At 39.4% G+C, this 16,704-nt stretch overlaps 2 protein-coding genes across 2 annotated transcripts in view; one reads left to right on the top strand and one right to left on the bottom strand.

Moving 5' to 3' along the window:
* LOC116723471 (heat shock 70 kDa protein 12A-like) overlaps positions 1-16,159 on the top strand; it is a 36,211-nt gene extending 20,052 nt beyond the window's left edge. The window contains exons 2-5 of the mRNA XM_032568449.1: positions 13,118-13,414; positions 13,598-13,819; positions 14,183-14,354; positions 15,114-16,159. Coding sequence (XP_032424340.1) covers positions 13,133-13,414; positions 13,598-13,819; positions 14,183-14,354; positions 15,114-16,141 — 1,704 coding nt within the window. The 5' untranslated portion in view covers positions 13,118-13,132 and the 3' untranslated portion in view covers positions 16,142-16,159. The remainder of the gene's footprint in view (positions 1-13,117; positions 13,415-13,597; positions 13,820-14,182; positions 14,355-15,113) is intronic.
* The window catches only part of LOC116723457 (heat shock 70 kDa protein 12A-like), a 131,278-nt gene that overhangs the window by 68,240 nt on the left and 46,334 nt on the right, over positions 1-16,704 (bottom strand). The window lies entirely within an intron of this gene.

The raw sequence follows: 16,704 nt of genomic DNA, 5'->3' as shown, positions 1-16,704 counted from the left end.
TGGAGGAGAAGAACACTCATGTGCGGATGTTGTTCCTGGACTTCAGCTCAGCGTTCAACACAATCATCCCACAGCATCTGGCAGGAAAACTGGGACACCTGGGCTTCAGCACCCCCCTGCGCAACTGGCTGCTAGACTTCCTCACCGACAGACCTCAGTCAGTCCGGATCGGACAACACACCTCCGATGTCATCACCCTCAGCACAGGCTCCCCTCAGGGCTGCGTCCTGAGCCCTCTGCTGTTCACTCTGATGACACACGACTGCGCCCCCAGGTTTGCCACCAATCACATCGTGAAGTTCGCGGACGACACAACGGTGGTGGGCCTCATCAGAGACGACAACGACCTGGACTACAGAGAGGAGGTGGAGCAGCTGGTGGACTGGTGCAGAGACAACAGCCTGATCCTGAACGTTGACAAGACGAAGGAGATGATCGTCGACTTCAGGAAGAACCGGCCCAGCCACGCTCCACTGCTCATCAACAGCTCGGCTGTGGAGGTGGTCAGCAGCACCAAATTCCTGGGGGTGCACATCACAAACGACCTCACCTGGACTGTGAACACCACGTCTCTGGTCAAGAGGGCACAGAAACGCTTGTATTTCCTGCGGAGGATGAGAAGAGCACACCTGCCTCCACCCATCCTCAAGACGTTCTACAGAAGCACCATAGAGAGCATTCTGACCAGCTGCCTTTCTGTGTGGTGTGGAAGCTGCAGCGCCTCCGACTGGAAGAACGTGAGGAGAGTGGTGCGGACAGCAGAGAGGATCATCGGGGCCCCCCTTCCCTCCATTCAGGACATTTCATCCCAGCGCTGCGTGTCCCGAGGCCGAAACATCGTCAGTGACCCCTCACACCCCCACCATGGACTGTTCTCCCTGCTGCCCTCTGGAAAGAGGTTCCGCAGCGTCCGGTGCAGGTCCACCAGGTTCCGAAACAGCTTTTTCCCACTTGCCATCAGACTGCTGAACTCTTAACTGGACTGCACTCAAAAACTGGTCTCCGCTTCATACCTTGCACATGTACATAGCTAAATAACTTCTATCTTACTGTCATTCCTGCACTTTATATTTTATAATTATATTTATATTCCGGAGTAACCTCATAACATTGGAACCTCAAAACATTGTTCTGAGCCGTATGCAACGAAATTTCATTCTGTATACACCCTGTGCATGCAAAATAATAATAAAGTCAGTCTAAGTCTAAGTCTAAGTAGGTCCATGTATGCCATGTCATATTTTGTCTGACTTTTGCATCTGCGTTGATAATTACACTTGTGTTTTCTGTCCCTTCTTGCATTTTGTGTACAATCATCAGCACATCATTTCAGAAATGCCGCTTTCAAACACTTTGGAAATCCAGTTGACATATTTTGACATAACCTTAAACATTATGTTAACCTTAAACCTTATGTTTAAGGTTTGTCAACCCTCTGACTGAAAGAAATCAGTTCTATAAAGAAGAGGGAGCTGGGATTCCACCACTGTGATGCAAAAGTGAAGTAGATATTACCAATTACCATAAAGACATGGTTGTTGCCCCTAAGAGTATCAAAGCCAGTTATTCTGTTCAGGGCCATTCCTTTTCTACATAGGGCCAGTTTGGCTCTTTTGTAACACTTTTTTTGTTTGTTTGTTTTAGTGCAACAGGGAAATATTATATTGTAAAGTATCAATTCTACGTCAAAGGGCCAATTTGGTTCTGACAAATTTTTATCTTTTTTTCTCAAAAGCACTTGAACATATAAGGGAAAAAACTGGAATGAGACTTGAAACCTGCCAGTTGCCAAACTAATAATATTTACATGAAGCCTCTGGCCTTTTTAGATTTTCAAGTTTACAATATACTGTATAGGAGATTTTCTTGCGTTCTGCTCCTATTTGTGATAGTTAAATATCGTCTGTGAAGAAAAACTGGTAATATATCTGACAATAGTGACAATAGAAACACTGATCTTTTGACCGTTGCGTTTCTGATATGAACTTTAAAAGTAAAAGTAACATGTCTTATTCTGTTAAATCATTTACAGGTTCCCAGCAGACCTTATCTCTGTTACTGTAAGCAAGCAGAGAAAATGTTTACGATGCAACACATAGCAGTTTCTGTAAATGTTGTTGTGCCATTAAAATATCACATGGCTGCAATGAAACTAGCTAACACTAAAATACTAAAACAGATATGAAATGAATGATATAAAATATTATTTTCTAGCAGATGTTTTGCCTTGAATATAATTGTGAACAAAGTGTAGGTATTATCTCTCCAGACACACTTGACAACTGGAAGTCACAATTATGTGGTAAAAAAAAAAAAAAAAAAAATCTTCCAGTAAGTGTGTTAAAACACCTGACATGTCCTTCCCCAATTAGACCATTCTATTTGATGTCCTATCAATTAGGACATCAAATATAAACATTATAAATATTATTTACATGTTGTTTTCATCTCAATGTTTACAGATTGTTATTTTGTCTGGGCTTTAAAATTTATCAAATGTGTAAAGAGTATGATGACACAGCATTATTAGAATCAACCTGATTACTGGTACGATCAGGTACTAATCGTACCCAACTAGGGTTGGGTTTTAACCAAGCCCAGTTCAACTAGTTGGCCATCGTCCTATCTGCTATAGACTTACTTCTTTTTGATAATAAAATCTGGTGGTGCTACACATTTTTATGAGTTCCTCAGTTCTTGTGCAACATAGCGAGGCATTGAGAAAACAACCCCGCCATCTTGGCTTTCTTATCAAGTTTCTAAAGAACAATCCTAAATGGCTCACAGTGAGAGGTCGTTTAGTCAGTTCTGGAGAAAGTTAGGAAGATGTATCAGATGCTGAACTTTAAATGAATTGATGTCAAGGATTATGACAAGAATCAATTTGAGAAAAATAAAAATTAGTGTGTGAAACCGTGCATAAAATCACTTGAACCAAATTGTTCTCCTTATGTCACTGACTTGTATGTAAGTTTCTCAAGACTTCAATTCATGAAAGGGATATTTTTTAAAAAGTGTCTACAAAGTAGAAAGTGACTTTAAAGTTGTATGGAGAGTATGGTACATTCAGGGAGTGTTAGCGTTAAATACTCTATTATAAATATAAATGTAGATTTATATCTAGAATAATGTAAATCTACATTTCTAGATTTACATTTTCTAGAGCAATTTGAGCAGTTGAAATAAATTTTAACTGCTCAAAATATTGTTGAGCAGGTTTCAGTTTATCTCAAAATTAATTTGAGACAAACTGCAAAGTTAATTTCCAGTTTATCCAAAAGACTAAAATGATAACAAAGAATCAAAAATCTTAATGGTTCTCATTTAGAGTTGTACCAGAAACAGCAAAGGGAAACTTAAATTTATTATTAGTTGTTGCTTTTTGGATTTGAATAGAAAATAATATCCACTAAACTGTTAAAAAAATCATGAGAATAATTGACATTATTTGCTTACATCAAATTCAGTTTGAAAATGGTAGAAAGCAAGTAAGCATTTTACTTTATTGACAAGGTAAAAATAGAATAAACACCAACAACATCCTCTGCAGCTCATGACTTCAGTTCATACTCTCTGGTGTTAGAGATGTAGTTTATTGATCATTTGAAATATCTTCTCACAAGAGAAAGAATAAATGTTGACTGTTTACCCTGTTCATCAGAAAAAAAATTAAACCTGTTTTCATTCAAATATTTGTTTAAAATTTACCAAATAACATTTTGTATGCAGCTGTTGTGCTGGAAGCATCTTCCGTATTAAAGTACGTAAGTTGTTCCAATTCTCTTTTGCCCACTGCGTAGGAGGAATGTTAGTATAAAATTAATAACCTGATGCATCCAGCTAGGCTTTAAGACTGGCAATATATGATTAACTGACTTTGATTGTACTGTATTATGATGAGGACTAAATCAAATTACATGTTGATTGATGTGAATCTGACTATGTACTATCTACTATGTAACTATAAGGTACTAAAATCTTCTGTTTTATCCAAGTCAATTTAGTTAAATTACAGAGTTTTAAAAATTCCTTTTGAAAGTCCATTTTGGTTCCTGGAAAAGATTCCTGCTGTGGAAACATAAAGAACCACCAAGAAGTCAGTTCTATTTGTTTACATGTAAATTTTGCACTATTGTTATGATGTCATGGGATGGCCAAATTCTTATGAGTATATAAATGAAGTACTTTTTTTTTTTTCCTTTTTAGAACTACCTGGCATGGTGTTTGAATATTTGTTTATAGCTAACTCCTTCTGTATATTAATGTCAGAATCTAATTTCTTTCTGTGCTGTAATGTGCACGATTGTCCACCAGAGAGCAGAACAGTGCTGTAGCAGCAATGAAACAAAGCCACACACTCATTCTTCTGCAATCAATAAGGTGAAGAGTCAGAAAGAATAAAACATCTAAGATTTTATGTTTCCCCACTCCAGTGCAACTCATTACAGTGGTCCCATTCACCAGTATTCTCTGGTCCTCCAGGGAAAGACAGATCCAGGTTGTTTTTTTCTTTTCTTAGGTCTTGCCATGTCATTGTTTTAGCTTCTGATTTCATTCTTCCATTTTTTTTTCTTTGTGCAGTGGAGTTTAGGTTCCTTATTGTTGGCTAGGGCTGTAGCCATGTGGATACCCTAAAGCACAAGAAATTACATTCCAAATGGTGCATTTGTTTGATGCAAACTCATAAAAATATCAAAAAGGTCTGATTTTACAGAAAAGACTGACCCACAGAATCATGATTTTTATTTTTGCTTTTATTTCTTTCAATGGAGAGATTAATTACACTTTTTTTGAAAGGTTCTCATAAACGAGTACATGCCACTTCAAAATAGGGATAATTTGCATATTAAAGCAGTCAACGGAGAGAAAATGAAGGTTTTTGCAGAAGCTCTCAGATCCTTGAAAGATGACTCTCTGAAAACCATTGAACAAAACACTGAAGGAAGGAAATTCACAGCCTCTGACTTCACCTGGGATCCTTCAACTAAAGCCACTATGAGAGAGACTGCCAGTCAGATAATATCATGTTAACAAGCTGAAGTGACAGAGAATAAATACATACTTACTTTAAAAAGAAAAAATGTTCCTTTATTTTACACATAAAAGATTTTGGCTTCAAACGTATTAATTGAATTGTTAAACAAAAACTCCAGAGATGGACACCTTCACTTAATTTCACTTGCAGTTAGGTGACAGATTAAGGACTGGAGCACAGATGAACAGCTCACAGTTTCCCTTCTCTTCACATAAACAGCAGCTCATTGAGTTTCTTCCTGTTTCACCTGTAATTATGTGTTTTCTGTCTGAAATGAGAGTGCAGTCGTCTTGTGTTGATCAGTTTCTCTGTTACAAAGGAAAACATTGGCTTCTCTTTTTATGAAGTCCTGGAAGGAGGAGGACTGAAGGAGCTGCATAGATCCTCTGAATAATCTGGGAGGAAAAACTGGACAGAAAATTTAAAGAATTCCTCGGGAAAATGTTCCCTAAAAAACTCTGGGATAAATATGAAAGAAACTATCTTTCATATTTATTTATTTATATTTTAACACTTTTCAAAAGAAATTATGATGATATAGGGATTAGCTTTCCATTTCATCTGGGGAGGCTGGCTCAGAAACAAAAAACATTGAAAAATGTTTTTAATTAGTACAAGGAGCATCCTGGGATGAAGGATCAATCAATATCTAAACATAAACTGTATAAATATAAGTCTTTTTTCTCAAAGCCTGCAGAGAATCATTCACAATCTCAGAGAAATCTTCAACAAAGATTTCAACATTGGGCGCATTTTGTTAGTGGGGAAGTCACTTAGTGTGTTTCCCCAAAAACACATTATTGATGAGATTGTCATGAAGTGCGGGTGTGAGGTGGTGAGGCAGAGGCAGCGGACCCAGGTATGATGAATAATGATGGTTTAATGTCGAAAACACGGTCCAAAAACAACAGGTAGCAGGCACACGGAAACACTGAGGACGACTAGACTGGACATTGACGAGGACCCGACAAGGAACAAGGAACACAGGTGGAGTTAAATACACGGGAGGGTAATCACAGAAACGAGACACACCTGGGAACAATCAAGGGGAGGACAGGACAACGAAGAGACTTAAGGACACAGAAAACTCTAAATAAACACAGAAAAACACAGATCCTGACAGTACCCCCCCCTCAAGGGCGGCTACCAGACGCCCACAAAACAAAAACACAACAAGGGCGGGCGGAGGGGCGCTGGACGGGGGGCCAGAGTCCAGAAAAAACAAAAAACAACCCACCATTGTGGGCGGAAACACAGGGAGGGCCAAGAGTCCAAAAACAACAAAAAACTACCCACTGGGTGGGCGGAGGCAAAGGAGGCGGGAACCACGGAGGTGGTCCGGCGGTCGTCCGCGGCGGCGGGAACCACGGAGGCGGTCCGGCGGCCGTCCGCGGCGCTGGAGACGGGAACCACGGAGGCGGTCCGGCGGCCGTCCGCGGCACTGGAGACGGGAACCACGGAGGCGGTCCGGCGGCCGTCCGCGGCGCTGGAGGCGGGAACCACGGAGGCGGCCCGACGGCCGTCGGCGGCGCTGGAGGCGGGAATGATGAGTCCCTGGGGCCGCCCACAGACGGCGACGACGAGCCCCCCGAGGCAGGGTCTCTGGTGGAGCACAGAGAGTCGGGGTCTCGGTCAGAGCACAGGGGGTCTCAGTCGGAACACAGGGGGTCTGGGTCTCAGGTGGAACGCAGAGGGTCAGGGTCTCGGGTGGAACGCAGAGGGTCAGGGTCTCGGGTGGAACGCAGAGGGTCAGGGTCTCGGGTGGAACGCAGAGGGTCAGGGTCTCGGGTGGAACGCTGGAGGTCAGGGTCTCAGGAGGAACGCTGGAGGTCAGGGTCTCAGGAGGAACGCTGGAGGTCTGGGTCTCGGAAGGAACGCAGAAGGTCAGGGTCTCTGGAGGAACACTGGGAGTCTGAGTCGGAACGCTGGGAGTCTCGGAAGGAACGCTGGGGGTCTGGGTCTCGGAAGGAACACTGGGAGTCTCGGAAGGAACACTGGGAGTCTCGGAAGGTGCGCCGGCTGGAACGCCGGCTGATTCGGCCTCGGGTGCGCCGGCTGGAACGCCGGCTGATTCGGCCTCGGGTGCGCCGGCTGGAACGCCGGCTGATTCGGCCTCGGGTGCGCCGGCTGGAACGCCGACTGATTCGGCCTCGGGTGCGCCGGCTGGAACGCCGGCTGATTCGGCCTCGGGTGGAGCTGGAGGTGCGCCGGAGCGGAGCCTGGGAACCGGCTGCGGGGGCGAGCTGCAGCGAAGCCTGGGAACCGGCTGCGGGGGCGAGCCGCAGCGAAGCCTGGGAACCGGCTGCGGGGGCGAGCCGCAGCGAAGCCTTGGAACCGGCTGCGGGGGCGAGCCGCAGCGAAGCCTTGGAACCGGCTGCGGGGGCGAGTCGCAGCGAAGCCTTGGAACCGGCTGCGGAGGTGACAGCTCCGGAAGGCGACGAGGGGCCGGGTCCACCGGCGGCTCACGTCGCTGTCTCCGGGCTGACCGTGGAGGTGGCGGCTCCGGAAAGCGACGAGGGGCCGGGTCTGCCGGCGGCTCACGTCGCTGTCTCCGGGCTGACCGTGGAGGTGGCGGCTCCGGGAAGCGATGAGGGGCCGGGTCTGCCGGCGGCTCACGTCGCTGTCTCCGGGCTGACCGTGGAGGTGGCGGCTCCGGAAAGCGACGAGGGGCCGGGTCTGCCGGCAGCTCACGTCGCTGTCTCCGGGCAGACAGCGGAGGTGGAGCTGGAGGTGCTGGTCCCGGAACTGGAGCAGGATCTGGGCTGGCGGAGAAACTGTGCGGCTTGGGAGGCAGAGGTTCGCCAGCCATGACGGCTAGAGCCGCCATACGCTCCCACTCTGCCTCCCTCTGCAACTCCACCAACCCCGGGTGCGGAAAACGAGGAACCCAGTAGTCCAGCAAGAGCCCTAAGCGGATGGCGAAACCGAGGCGTCGGCTGGCAGCGTACGGCTTGGCCATTGCCTCCTCATACTCTCTGATCGTGTCCGTCAGCTCCTTTAACTCCTCTGGGTCCATGGTGAAAAGTAAAAATCAGCGTGCCTCACCGTTCGGTCTGGTCGGGTCCTTCTGTCATGAAGTGCGGGTGTGAGGTGGTGAGGCAGAGGCAGCGGACCCAGGTATGATGAATAATGATGGTTTAATGCCGAAAACACGGTCCAAAAACAACAGGTAGCAGGCACACGGAAACACTGAGGACGACTAGACTGGACATTGACGAGGACCCGACGAGGAACAAGGAACACAGGTGGAGTTAAATACACGGGAGGGTAATCACAGAAACGAGACACACCTGGGAACAATCAAGGGGAGGACAGGACAACGAAGAGACTTAAGGACACAGAAAACTCTAAATAAACACAGAAAAACACAGATCCTGACAGAGATTATAGATTATTGTAAAGTTCTGTGTGCATTTACGCTTGGAGACGCACTACCAAAGGGTATCTGTAGCACTAGGAAATCAATAGAGGATTACAATTTTGAAAAAGTGCTTTCACTTATGGAATTGGAATTGGTGTCTCCAAACAATTCCATAAGAGAATGTGACTTAAAGCACATCAAAGAAAGGAAATTCACCAACAAAGATGGTGAATGGTGTGGAGGCCTTTTCATAAAACTAGTGGGAGTTGGTGAATAAAACCATTGAGTTCACCTTTTATCCAATAGAAGCAGATCAGACCATGATGAACTTTTATTTTTATAGCACACAAAAGAAAATCCCAAAGTATGTGACTGAGGATGGAGTAGAGAAAATAGGTTGTTTTCTTTCTAAATTCACCAAACTCTGAATGTGGACGCAGTCGGGAGGTTAAGCTAACGATCACGTTTGACCGCACGGATATAAAAATAAAAGCTAAAGACTTAACTTCAGAGTCCAAGTCATCTACCAAGTTTGGCTTCATGTGGAAATGAAATGTTTTAATCACAAAACCTGAATTCAGTAGAAAATTTGGAGAAATTTATCAACTTTAACCATAATGAGACTTCCTGTGCTTCTTATACCTAATGTGAGAGCTGAAAAGAAAGTGTACAACTGAGGAATGGTTAACTGTATCACATGACAACTAGTAAGTAGATAGAGAGTGAAAGTATTTTATAGCTACTGATAATGATTAAAGTGTTACTGCTCCAGTCTAAAAAGTTCAACTGTTTTAACTGTTGTTAGTCTTTTCAATTAGTCAGGATTTCTGACTGTCTTGGTGATTTTTTGAGTTGCAGCACTGCATCAAACTCAATGAGAATATTTAAAAGAAAAATAACCCAAAAAGTTGTTTTTTTTCTATAAATATGTTATATTATAAACACTTTGCAGCTCTTTATACCAAAAGGGAAAATTCACACATGATATTAGCATCCATTGTCTAATAATATGAGTAAATTAATAAGCTTTTGAATTGCCTAAGAAATTCTGATGTCTTTTTCTTCCGTGCAACTGTCTTGTTGTCTAGCAAAAATGCAGCAAAAATCACTACAGATTCCAAATCATTGATAGCATATATTTTTAGAAGAGTAGTGCCAAGAAACTTTGTTGAGTTTTGATAACCTACCCTTAAACAAACCCACAGCTGTGCTGCACAAACCAGCATATTTCTATTTTTCTCTTTGGCTTCAGAACACTCTTCTTTACAGTTATTTCAGATTGCTCTTCTTTTTCCATACCACAACAATCTTCATGAGCAGTTCTTCTTTTACCCAGCTTTGATTTTAGGCCCTCAAAGAAGCTTTGATTTGCCTCTGTTTGGGGGGGGCATTTTCTTTTTACAGTTTCCTAATAGGGCTATTTGGTCTCCATATGATGGCAAATACTATAAGTCTTCATCTGTCATGAGCTGGGGGACGTTGATATCAATCTAAACAAGGACAATAACATATAATTTGTTTAAAACTACAAAAATGGAACTAGAATTGCATGCTAATTATATGAATTAAATTAGATAACATTGAGAGACACATGCTTTAAAAAACTGTACTTTTTGAAATCCAAACTTTTTTTCAGCATGGTCTTGATAGTTTCCTCAGGAATATTCCTTTGTCTCAGGAAATCACTCAGGTCATCCATTTTGTGATCATACACTTGAAGAGAAAGTAAAGTTAAAGGTAATTTTATTTATATAGCACACTTTCAGCAACAAGGCAATTCAAAGTACTTTACAGGAATTAAAAGGAAATACAAACAAAATAACAACCCAAAGGAAAGAGCAAAAGAAGAAAAAGCTAATAATGTTGATCGAAAGTAAATAAACTAGATATTTAGGGTTGGTAGATAAGTATAAGTAATATCCTCTGGTCTAATTCCTTTTCTGGTTTGGAAGAATAGGAGTCTAAAAAGTAACAGGTTTAAACAGGTTTTTAACAGGTTTTTAAATCTCGTCTTAAAACCCATCTATTTTATTTGGCTTTCAACTCTAGCAGGATCTAGTTTTAAATTGTATGTGTTTTTTTTATTATTGTTATGTTGTGTTTTGATGTACAGCACTTTGTATCAGCTGTGGTTGTTTTAAAGTGCTTTATAAATAAAGTTGGTATGGTATGGTATGGTAAAAAGTAGTTGCTAATGTAGTTTTTCTGAGTTCTAATCCCTGTTATGGGTTGCTAAATAAGTGTAAGTAAGTATTCTCTGGACTTTCTAAGTGTGCTCTAAATTTATAAAAGTAATTATTACTCCACAGTTTCTAAGTAATAATAAAAACTAAATGTTGCTGTTCTGGAAAAAAAATTTCTGGATTCTAAGTTCATTCTAGAATCCAGAATTCTGGGTTGCAATACTATGAGCCTCTCTGCATAATAATCTAAAAATTAATCTAATATTGGTCTAAATAAAGAGTACTCTACAGTTTCTAAAATATAAGCTAAAGAGTGACTAATAAACTAAAGTCTCTGGATTCCAAGTTTGTTCTAATTTCTTTTCTGGGTTAAAAATAAGTACTCTACAGTTTCTAACAAAATAAAATAACAAAGAGGAAAGGACACATTAGGGCACATGGCAACATTCAGACAAAACAAAGGGCAAAACAAAGACATCAGTGAAGGTGGTGACATCATTATAATAATTTTACCTGAAAAACTAATCATGATATAGCCATAATGCCTTTCAGCACTGTTTGTTGTCAAATGATTTTACTAAGGCTAAACTTGAACAATTTCAATGTTACAAATAAATTCTTTTACAAAATATTTAGCATTTTTTTACTTCTGTTTTCTAATCTATTACTAGTTATTTAATTTGTGTAACTACACAAATATATGCATATATAGTGATTTTACTTTTAAAATGGACATATTTTGAGATATATTTACTGGTAATAACAAAGAACTGTACCATTCCATATTGACACTGTCTTTGGCAGTACAAAAGGAAAAACACTGAAAATTAAGCCATCTGTGGAGCATAGAGGTCTTTCAATAGAGAACTGGAGAAACACGCTATAGCAGAGAAGTCACTTATACCTCTTGAGTGATCAGAAAAGACTAATGAAAATGCAACTTCTCCACACCATTCAGTCTTCTGTCTTTCTGAAACAACCCGCACTGTACAAAAGCAAGCACATATGGTTGTGGTTGTTACTTGAATTTACTGATTAAATCAATAAAATAGATTTGCAGACAGACAAAATAAAGTTGTTTTTTTTTTACATTTCTTTGTTTGGGATACAGTTACTTAAATTATTTAGAATTTAATAATAAAACAGAGATAGATAGATAGATAGATAGATAGATAGATAGATAGATAGATAGATAGATAGATAGATAGACACAGACACACAGACACACAGACAGACAGAGAGAGAGAGAGTACATGACATAAAATGCCATGATATATTTTAGTTTAACTTTAAAAGAAACAACATAGGCTTAGAGGTATTGTTTTGTGGTCTCAGTGGTTTGGGAGCGAGATGCAGCATCTACGAACTACTCACAAGTTATTACACCACGACTTTGTGGTAGACTGAACATGTGTCATTACAGCAAATAAACGTACCACGTAATCCTTCGATATTAACTACAGTTACCAGAAAGTCAGTTGTGGACTGACAAAGTTAAGAAACAGAAAACGATAGCTTCAAAGATATGAATGCATCTTCTTAAGCTATCTTCAAGAATATCTACTGTCATCAGTATGCCAAATTGATTTCTTTATACTATGCTAGCTTATATTACAGACTTAGCTTAAATTAAAAAAACACATTTCTAACCGTTGTAAACAGCTATGTTTAGCTGGGTGCTTGCAGGCGGCAGGAGCGACTGACAGTAAAGTCAAACCGGTACAGGCGGACTGAACCAATTCGAAATGGGGGTTCAACCTCCACAGTCTCCAAAAGTCCTGATCCTATGTAGACTATCTCTGTATTTTGAGATAGTGACTCATAATGCCATTCAGCACTATGTTGAATGGCATTAGACATGTTATTCTGAGATACTCAAAAGAACATATTTCATTATTTTGAGTATCTCGAAATAATGAAATAGTATCTGAGAGAGTATCACATTATTTTGAGATATTATGTCATTATAATGAGATATTTATTTTTTTAACAGAGTGGCAGAAACGGGCTTCCATAAGAAGGCAATGACCAGGCTAAGGAAACCCATTTGATCACATCAAAATGAAATCTTGCATAGCACTAAAGGCCATAAAAGGCATGCAATCACAATGTGTTTTCCAATGTGTGTTTTCCAAGATGTAGATTTAAAATATTTTAAATCAACATCTTTGATTCTTCAACATAATTTAGTTACTTCATTATTGTTTAGCATATATTCACATTCCATCTTGTGTAATTGTTTAAACAACTATGCTGTTTTATGTTACATGATTCTTTGTAACTTAGAGCTGTAATCATGGCTCGTGGTATTCTCGCATCTTATTCTGGAGTGCCGTTTTCAATATGTCACTTTCCTGTCACTCTTTCCCTTCTTGTCCAGAGGAGAACTGTGGCTATTAAGCTAGAGCGACACTTGTTGAATAACCTTCACTTCTTTAGATGAACTTTGGACGGTAAGTCAGTCCTGCCCACTTTCAGACAGTAAATATGTGAAGCCTGCATCTTAGCAATTCATTTTTATCTTCGTCTTGTCTAGAAGGATCTGCTTCCACAATGGGTGACTCCTTTATCATAGCCATAGACTTTGGCACAACATACAGTGGATATGCTTTCAGTATAAAAAGCAGAGAAGAAGAAATTGAACCAAGATTGAAGTTCTGGGGTGAAGAATTTGGGCTGGAAACCCCAAAGGCTCCTACCTGCATCCTGTTTGATGAACAAGAACAATTTATCAGCTTTGGTTACAAAGCTAAAGAATCTTATATTTCAAAGAAGAGAGAAAAAGCCAAAGAGATGTTCTTCTTTGATTGCTTCAAGATGTCGCTCTACAGCAAAGTGAGTAACCCTTATAACATTGTTACAAGCTATTGGACTATGGAGGTTTAATTTTGATGGTTTCTGATAAGTTTTAACATCTATACACAGGGAACAAATTAAATCTAAAGCAATCTTTCAACAAGTAGACAACATTTTCTAAGGGATTGTTATGTTTTGCTAATGTGTAACTGTCATCTCCAGAAACTTAACAGAGATCTGCAGATTAAAGCAGCCAATGGAAAGTCAATGAAGGCACTAAAGATTTTTACAGAAGCTCTGAGATTCCTGAAGGATGATGCTCTGAAGACCATCAGTGACATTACAGCAAAAAAGTTTACTGTTTCTGAATTCACCTGGGTGCTGACAGTTCCTGCTATCTGGGATCCTTCAGCTAAACAGTTCATGAGAGAAGCTGCAATGGAGGTAAGTAGTAGATGGCAGCATCACCAAACCAGGTTTTTGTATCAACAACAACAACAACAACAACAACAAAAAAAAAAAAAAATATATATATATATATATATATATATATATATATATATATATATATATATATATATATATATATATATATATAATTTTTATATTTTATTTTATATTTTATTTTATTTTATAGCATTTTATATTTTATTTTTTATTTTATCTACAACTATTACTCAGTGGTAGTTGTTATTGTGTCTTGTCTCTATGCTGTAACTGCGAAGTAATTTCCCTGCTGGGATGAATAAAGTAATTCTATTCTATTCTATTCTATTCTATATATTTTTTTTTATTAATTGGTTTTAGGCCGGTATCATAACTGAAGGTACTGAAGACAAACTGGTGATGGCACTGGAACCAGAAGCAGCTTCAATCTGGTGTAAGAAGCTTCCAGTTGAGGGTTTCATTTCAGAACACCAGGAAGAAAACAAAATAGCTGAATCTCCTGGAACTCGGTACATTGTTGTTGACTGTGGAGGTATGATATAATTTACTTAAATGTAAGCTTTTATTTATATCTGTTCCAGTCTATCCAATAAATATGTGATATGCATTATGATGGTGTGTAACATTTTCTACTTTCATTCATGGAAGGATGGATGTAAATGAGATAATAGGAGAGCAGAGCAGTCATGATAAAGTTTAATAAAAACAAACAAAAAAGAACATATATAATCTGAAACCCAAAATGTAATGAAGGCCAAAATTATTCATGTACCTTTCAGATTTTAGACAATCGTTAAAGGGGCTGAGTACTGTGTTGACAATAAAGATTTTTTTCCACTGATTAAATAAATTGTATAAATCATATTAATCGATTTGTTTATGAAATATAAAAACAAACGATGCTGTATTTCCATGGTATTATATTTTCTATGGACATATTACTCATTTCTCATTTTCTCTAAGAAACAAATTAAAATAAATAAGATGTACAACTGAAAAAAGGAGTGACAGTTGTTTAAATGGCCCACTGTTACATTCAAAACATAATTTATATTTCTCACAATAAAAATATTTATATTTTAACTTAAGCTTACGGTTTGTGAATTAATCTCTGTGGTTCCCAAAATCACTCATGCTGTAGTGCATTAAAAAGATATTAAAAATAAAAATTCAATAGTTAGTCATAAAGCCAGTTAATGGTATTGTATTAATCTATGTTTAGAAAATAAAATGTTATTTGGCCTATTGCCTTTTAGTCTTTGTCTGAAGACTTCCACTGTGTGTGTTTCAGGAGGAACTATTGACATCACTGTTCATGAAATCCTGGAAGGAGGAGCCATAAAGGAGCTTCTCAAGGCCTCTGGAAATGACCTGGGAGGACAAACTGTGGACAGAAAATTCAAAGAGTTTCTCAGAGAAATATTCTCTGATGGAGTCTGGGATGAATATGAAAGAAATTATCCCAGTGAGGTTCAGAAAATGATGTATGATTTCACACTTTTCAAGAAACAAGATGACGATGCAGAGATTGATTGTCCTTATAACCTTGGAGAAATTGCTAAGGAAAAGAAATCAATGGAGGACTTCTTTAAAGGAGTTCAAGGAGCCTCCTGGGATGATGGATCTATTGTCATCTCTAAACAGAAGCTGAGGGAGTTTTTCACTGAGAGTCTAGAGGGCATCACTCAGAGTCTCAAAGAAATCTTGACCAAAGGTCTAAAAATTGAATATATTTTGTTAGTGGGGGGCTATGCCGAAAGCCAGATTTTGCAGACACATATTAAGGAAGAATTCATCGATGATTGTCAGGTTTTGTGTCCATTGAGGTCACAAGAAGCAATTATGAAAGGAGCTGTACAGTTTGGTAGAAATCCTTCAGCAGTGGCATCTAGAAAAAGTGCTTTCACATATGGAGTTGCGGTTATGGAGAGATTTGATATGTTAAAGCACAAGGAAGACAAGAAATTTACAAATGAAGAAGGAGTTTGGTGTAATGATGTCTTCTTGACACTGGTCAAAGCTAATGAGGATGTTGGTTGGGATGAAATTAAAACTGAGATTCTGAATCCAATGGAACCGGATCAAAAGGTGGTAAGCTTTACCTTTTATCACACAGAGAAAAAATATGTAACATATGTGGATGAGGAAGGAGTGGAAGAAATTGGCTCATTTCAGGTTGAGTCTCCTGACACAACATTTGGAACGAATCGTGAGATCGAACTGAAAATAAAGTTTGGCTTCACAGAAATGACAGCAACAGCCACTGACAAGGAGACAGGCTCAACAAAAGCAGCCATGTTAAACTTCATAAGGAAATAATGAACATGCTTCACAGACATTTTCTCTACATTCAGCAAACAAACAAGAAAGAATATTACACAGTGATTATTTGTTCAATCTGCTGTAGCTAATTAAATAACTGATTAATCTTGCGGGCTTCTAGTGATGTTATACATTAGTAGTAATATTTGTTTGTTTTTTATTAAAAACTCAACTTTTTTAATTTTGAGTGAAAGCAGTTATGTTGGAACCTGAGTTCCAACATGAAATAATCTCATGTGACTGTCTTTTTTCATTTAAATGGATACTAAAAACAATCATAATTATTTCAGAGACTTCATAAACCTTTGACTACCAATGACAGTTATGATGTGTACATTCTGATCTTAAAACAAACAGGCTCCAAACCTTTCTTGCATCGTCTTCAATCCGTTAAAGTTTTGCAAATCATTCATCTAATGCCGTTTTTTTTCTCACAACAACCCATACCCAGTTTTGTTTCATTTTCTCAGATTATTAGCATTCACATTTTATTCACTCAAACAAAAACATTTTTCTTTTGGAAGCTGTAATTCTGGATCAGCTTGTCCAATAAAAAATAA

Source organism: Xiphophorus hellerii, chromosome 7, assembly GCF_003331165.1.
Source record: "Xiphophorus hellerii strain 12219 chromosome 7, Xiphophorus_hellerii-4.1, whole genome shotgun sequence".
Classification (NCBI taxonomy): domain Eukaryota; kingdom Metazoa; phylum Chordata; class Actinopteri; order Cyprinodontiformes; family Poeciliidae; genus Xiphophorus; species Xiphophorus hellerii.
The sequence above is the reverse complement of the archived record's forward strand: the minus strand, read 5'-3'. Positions and strand labels throughout refer to the sequence as shown.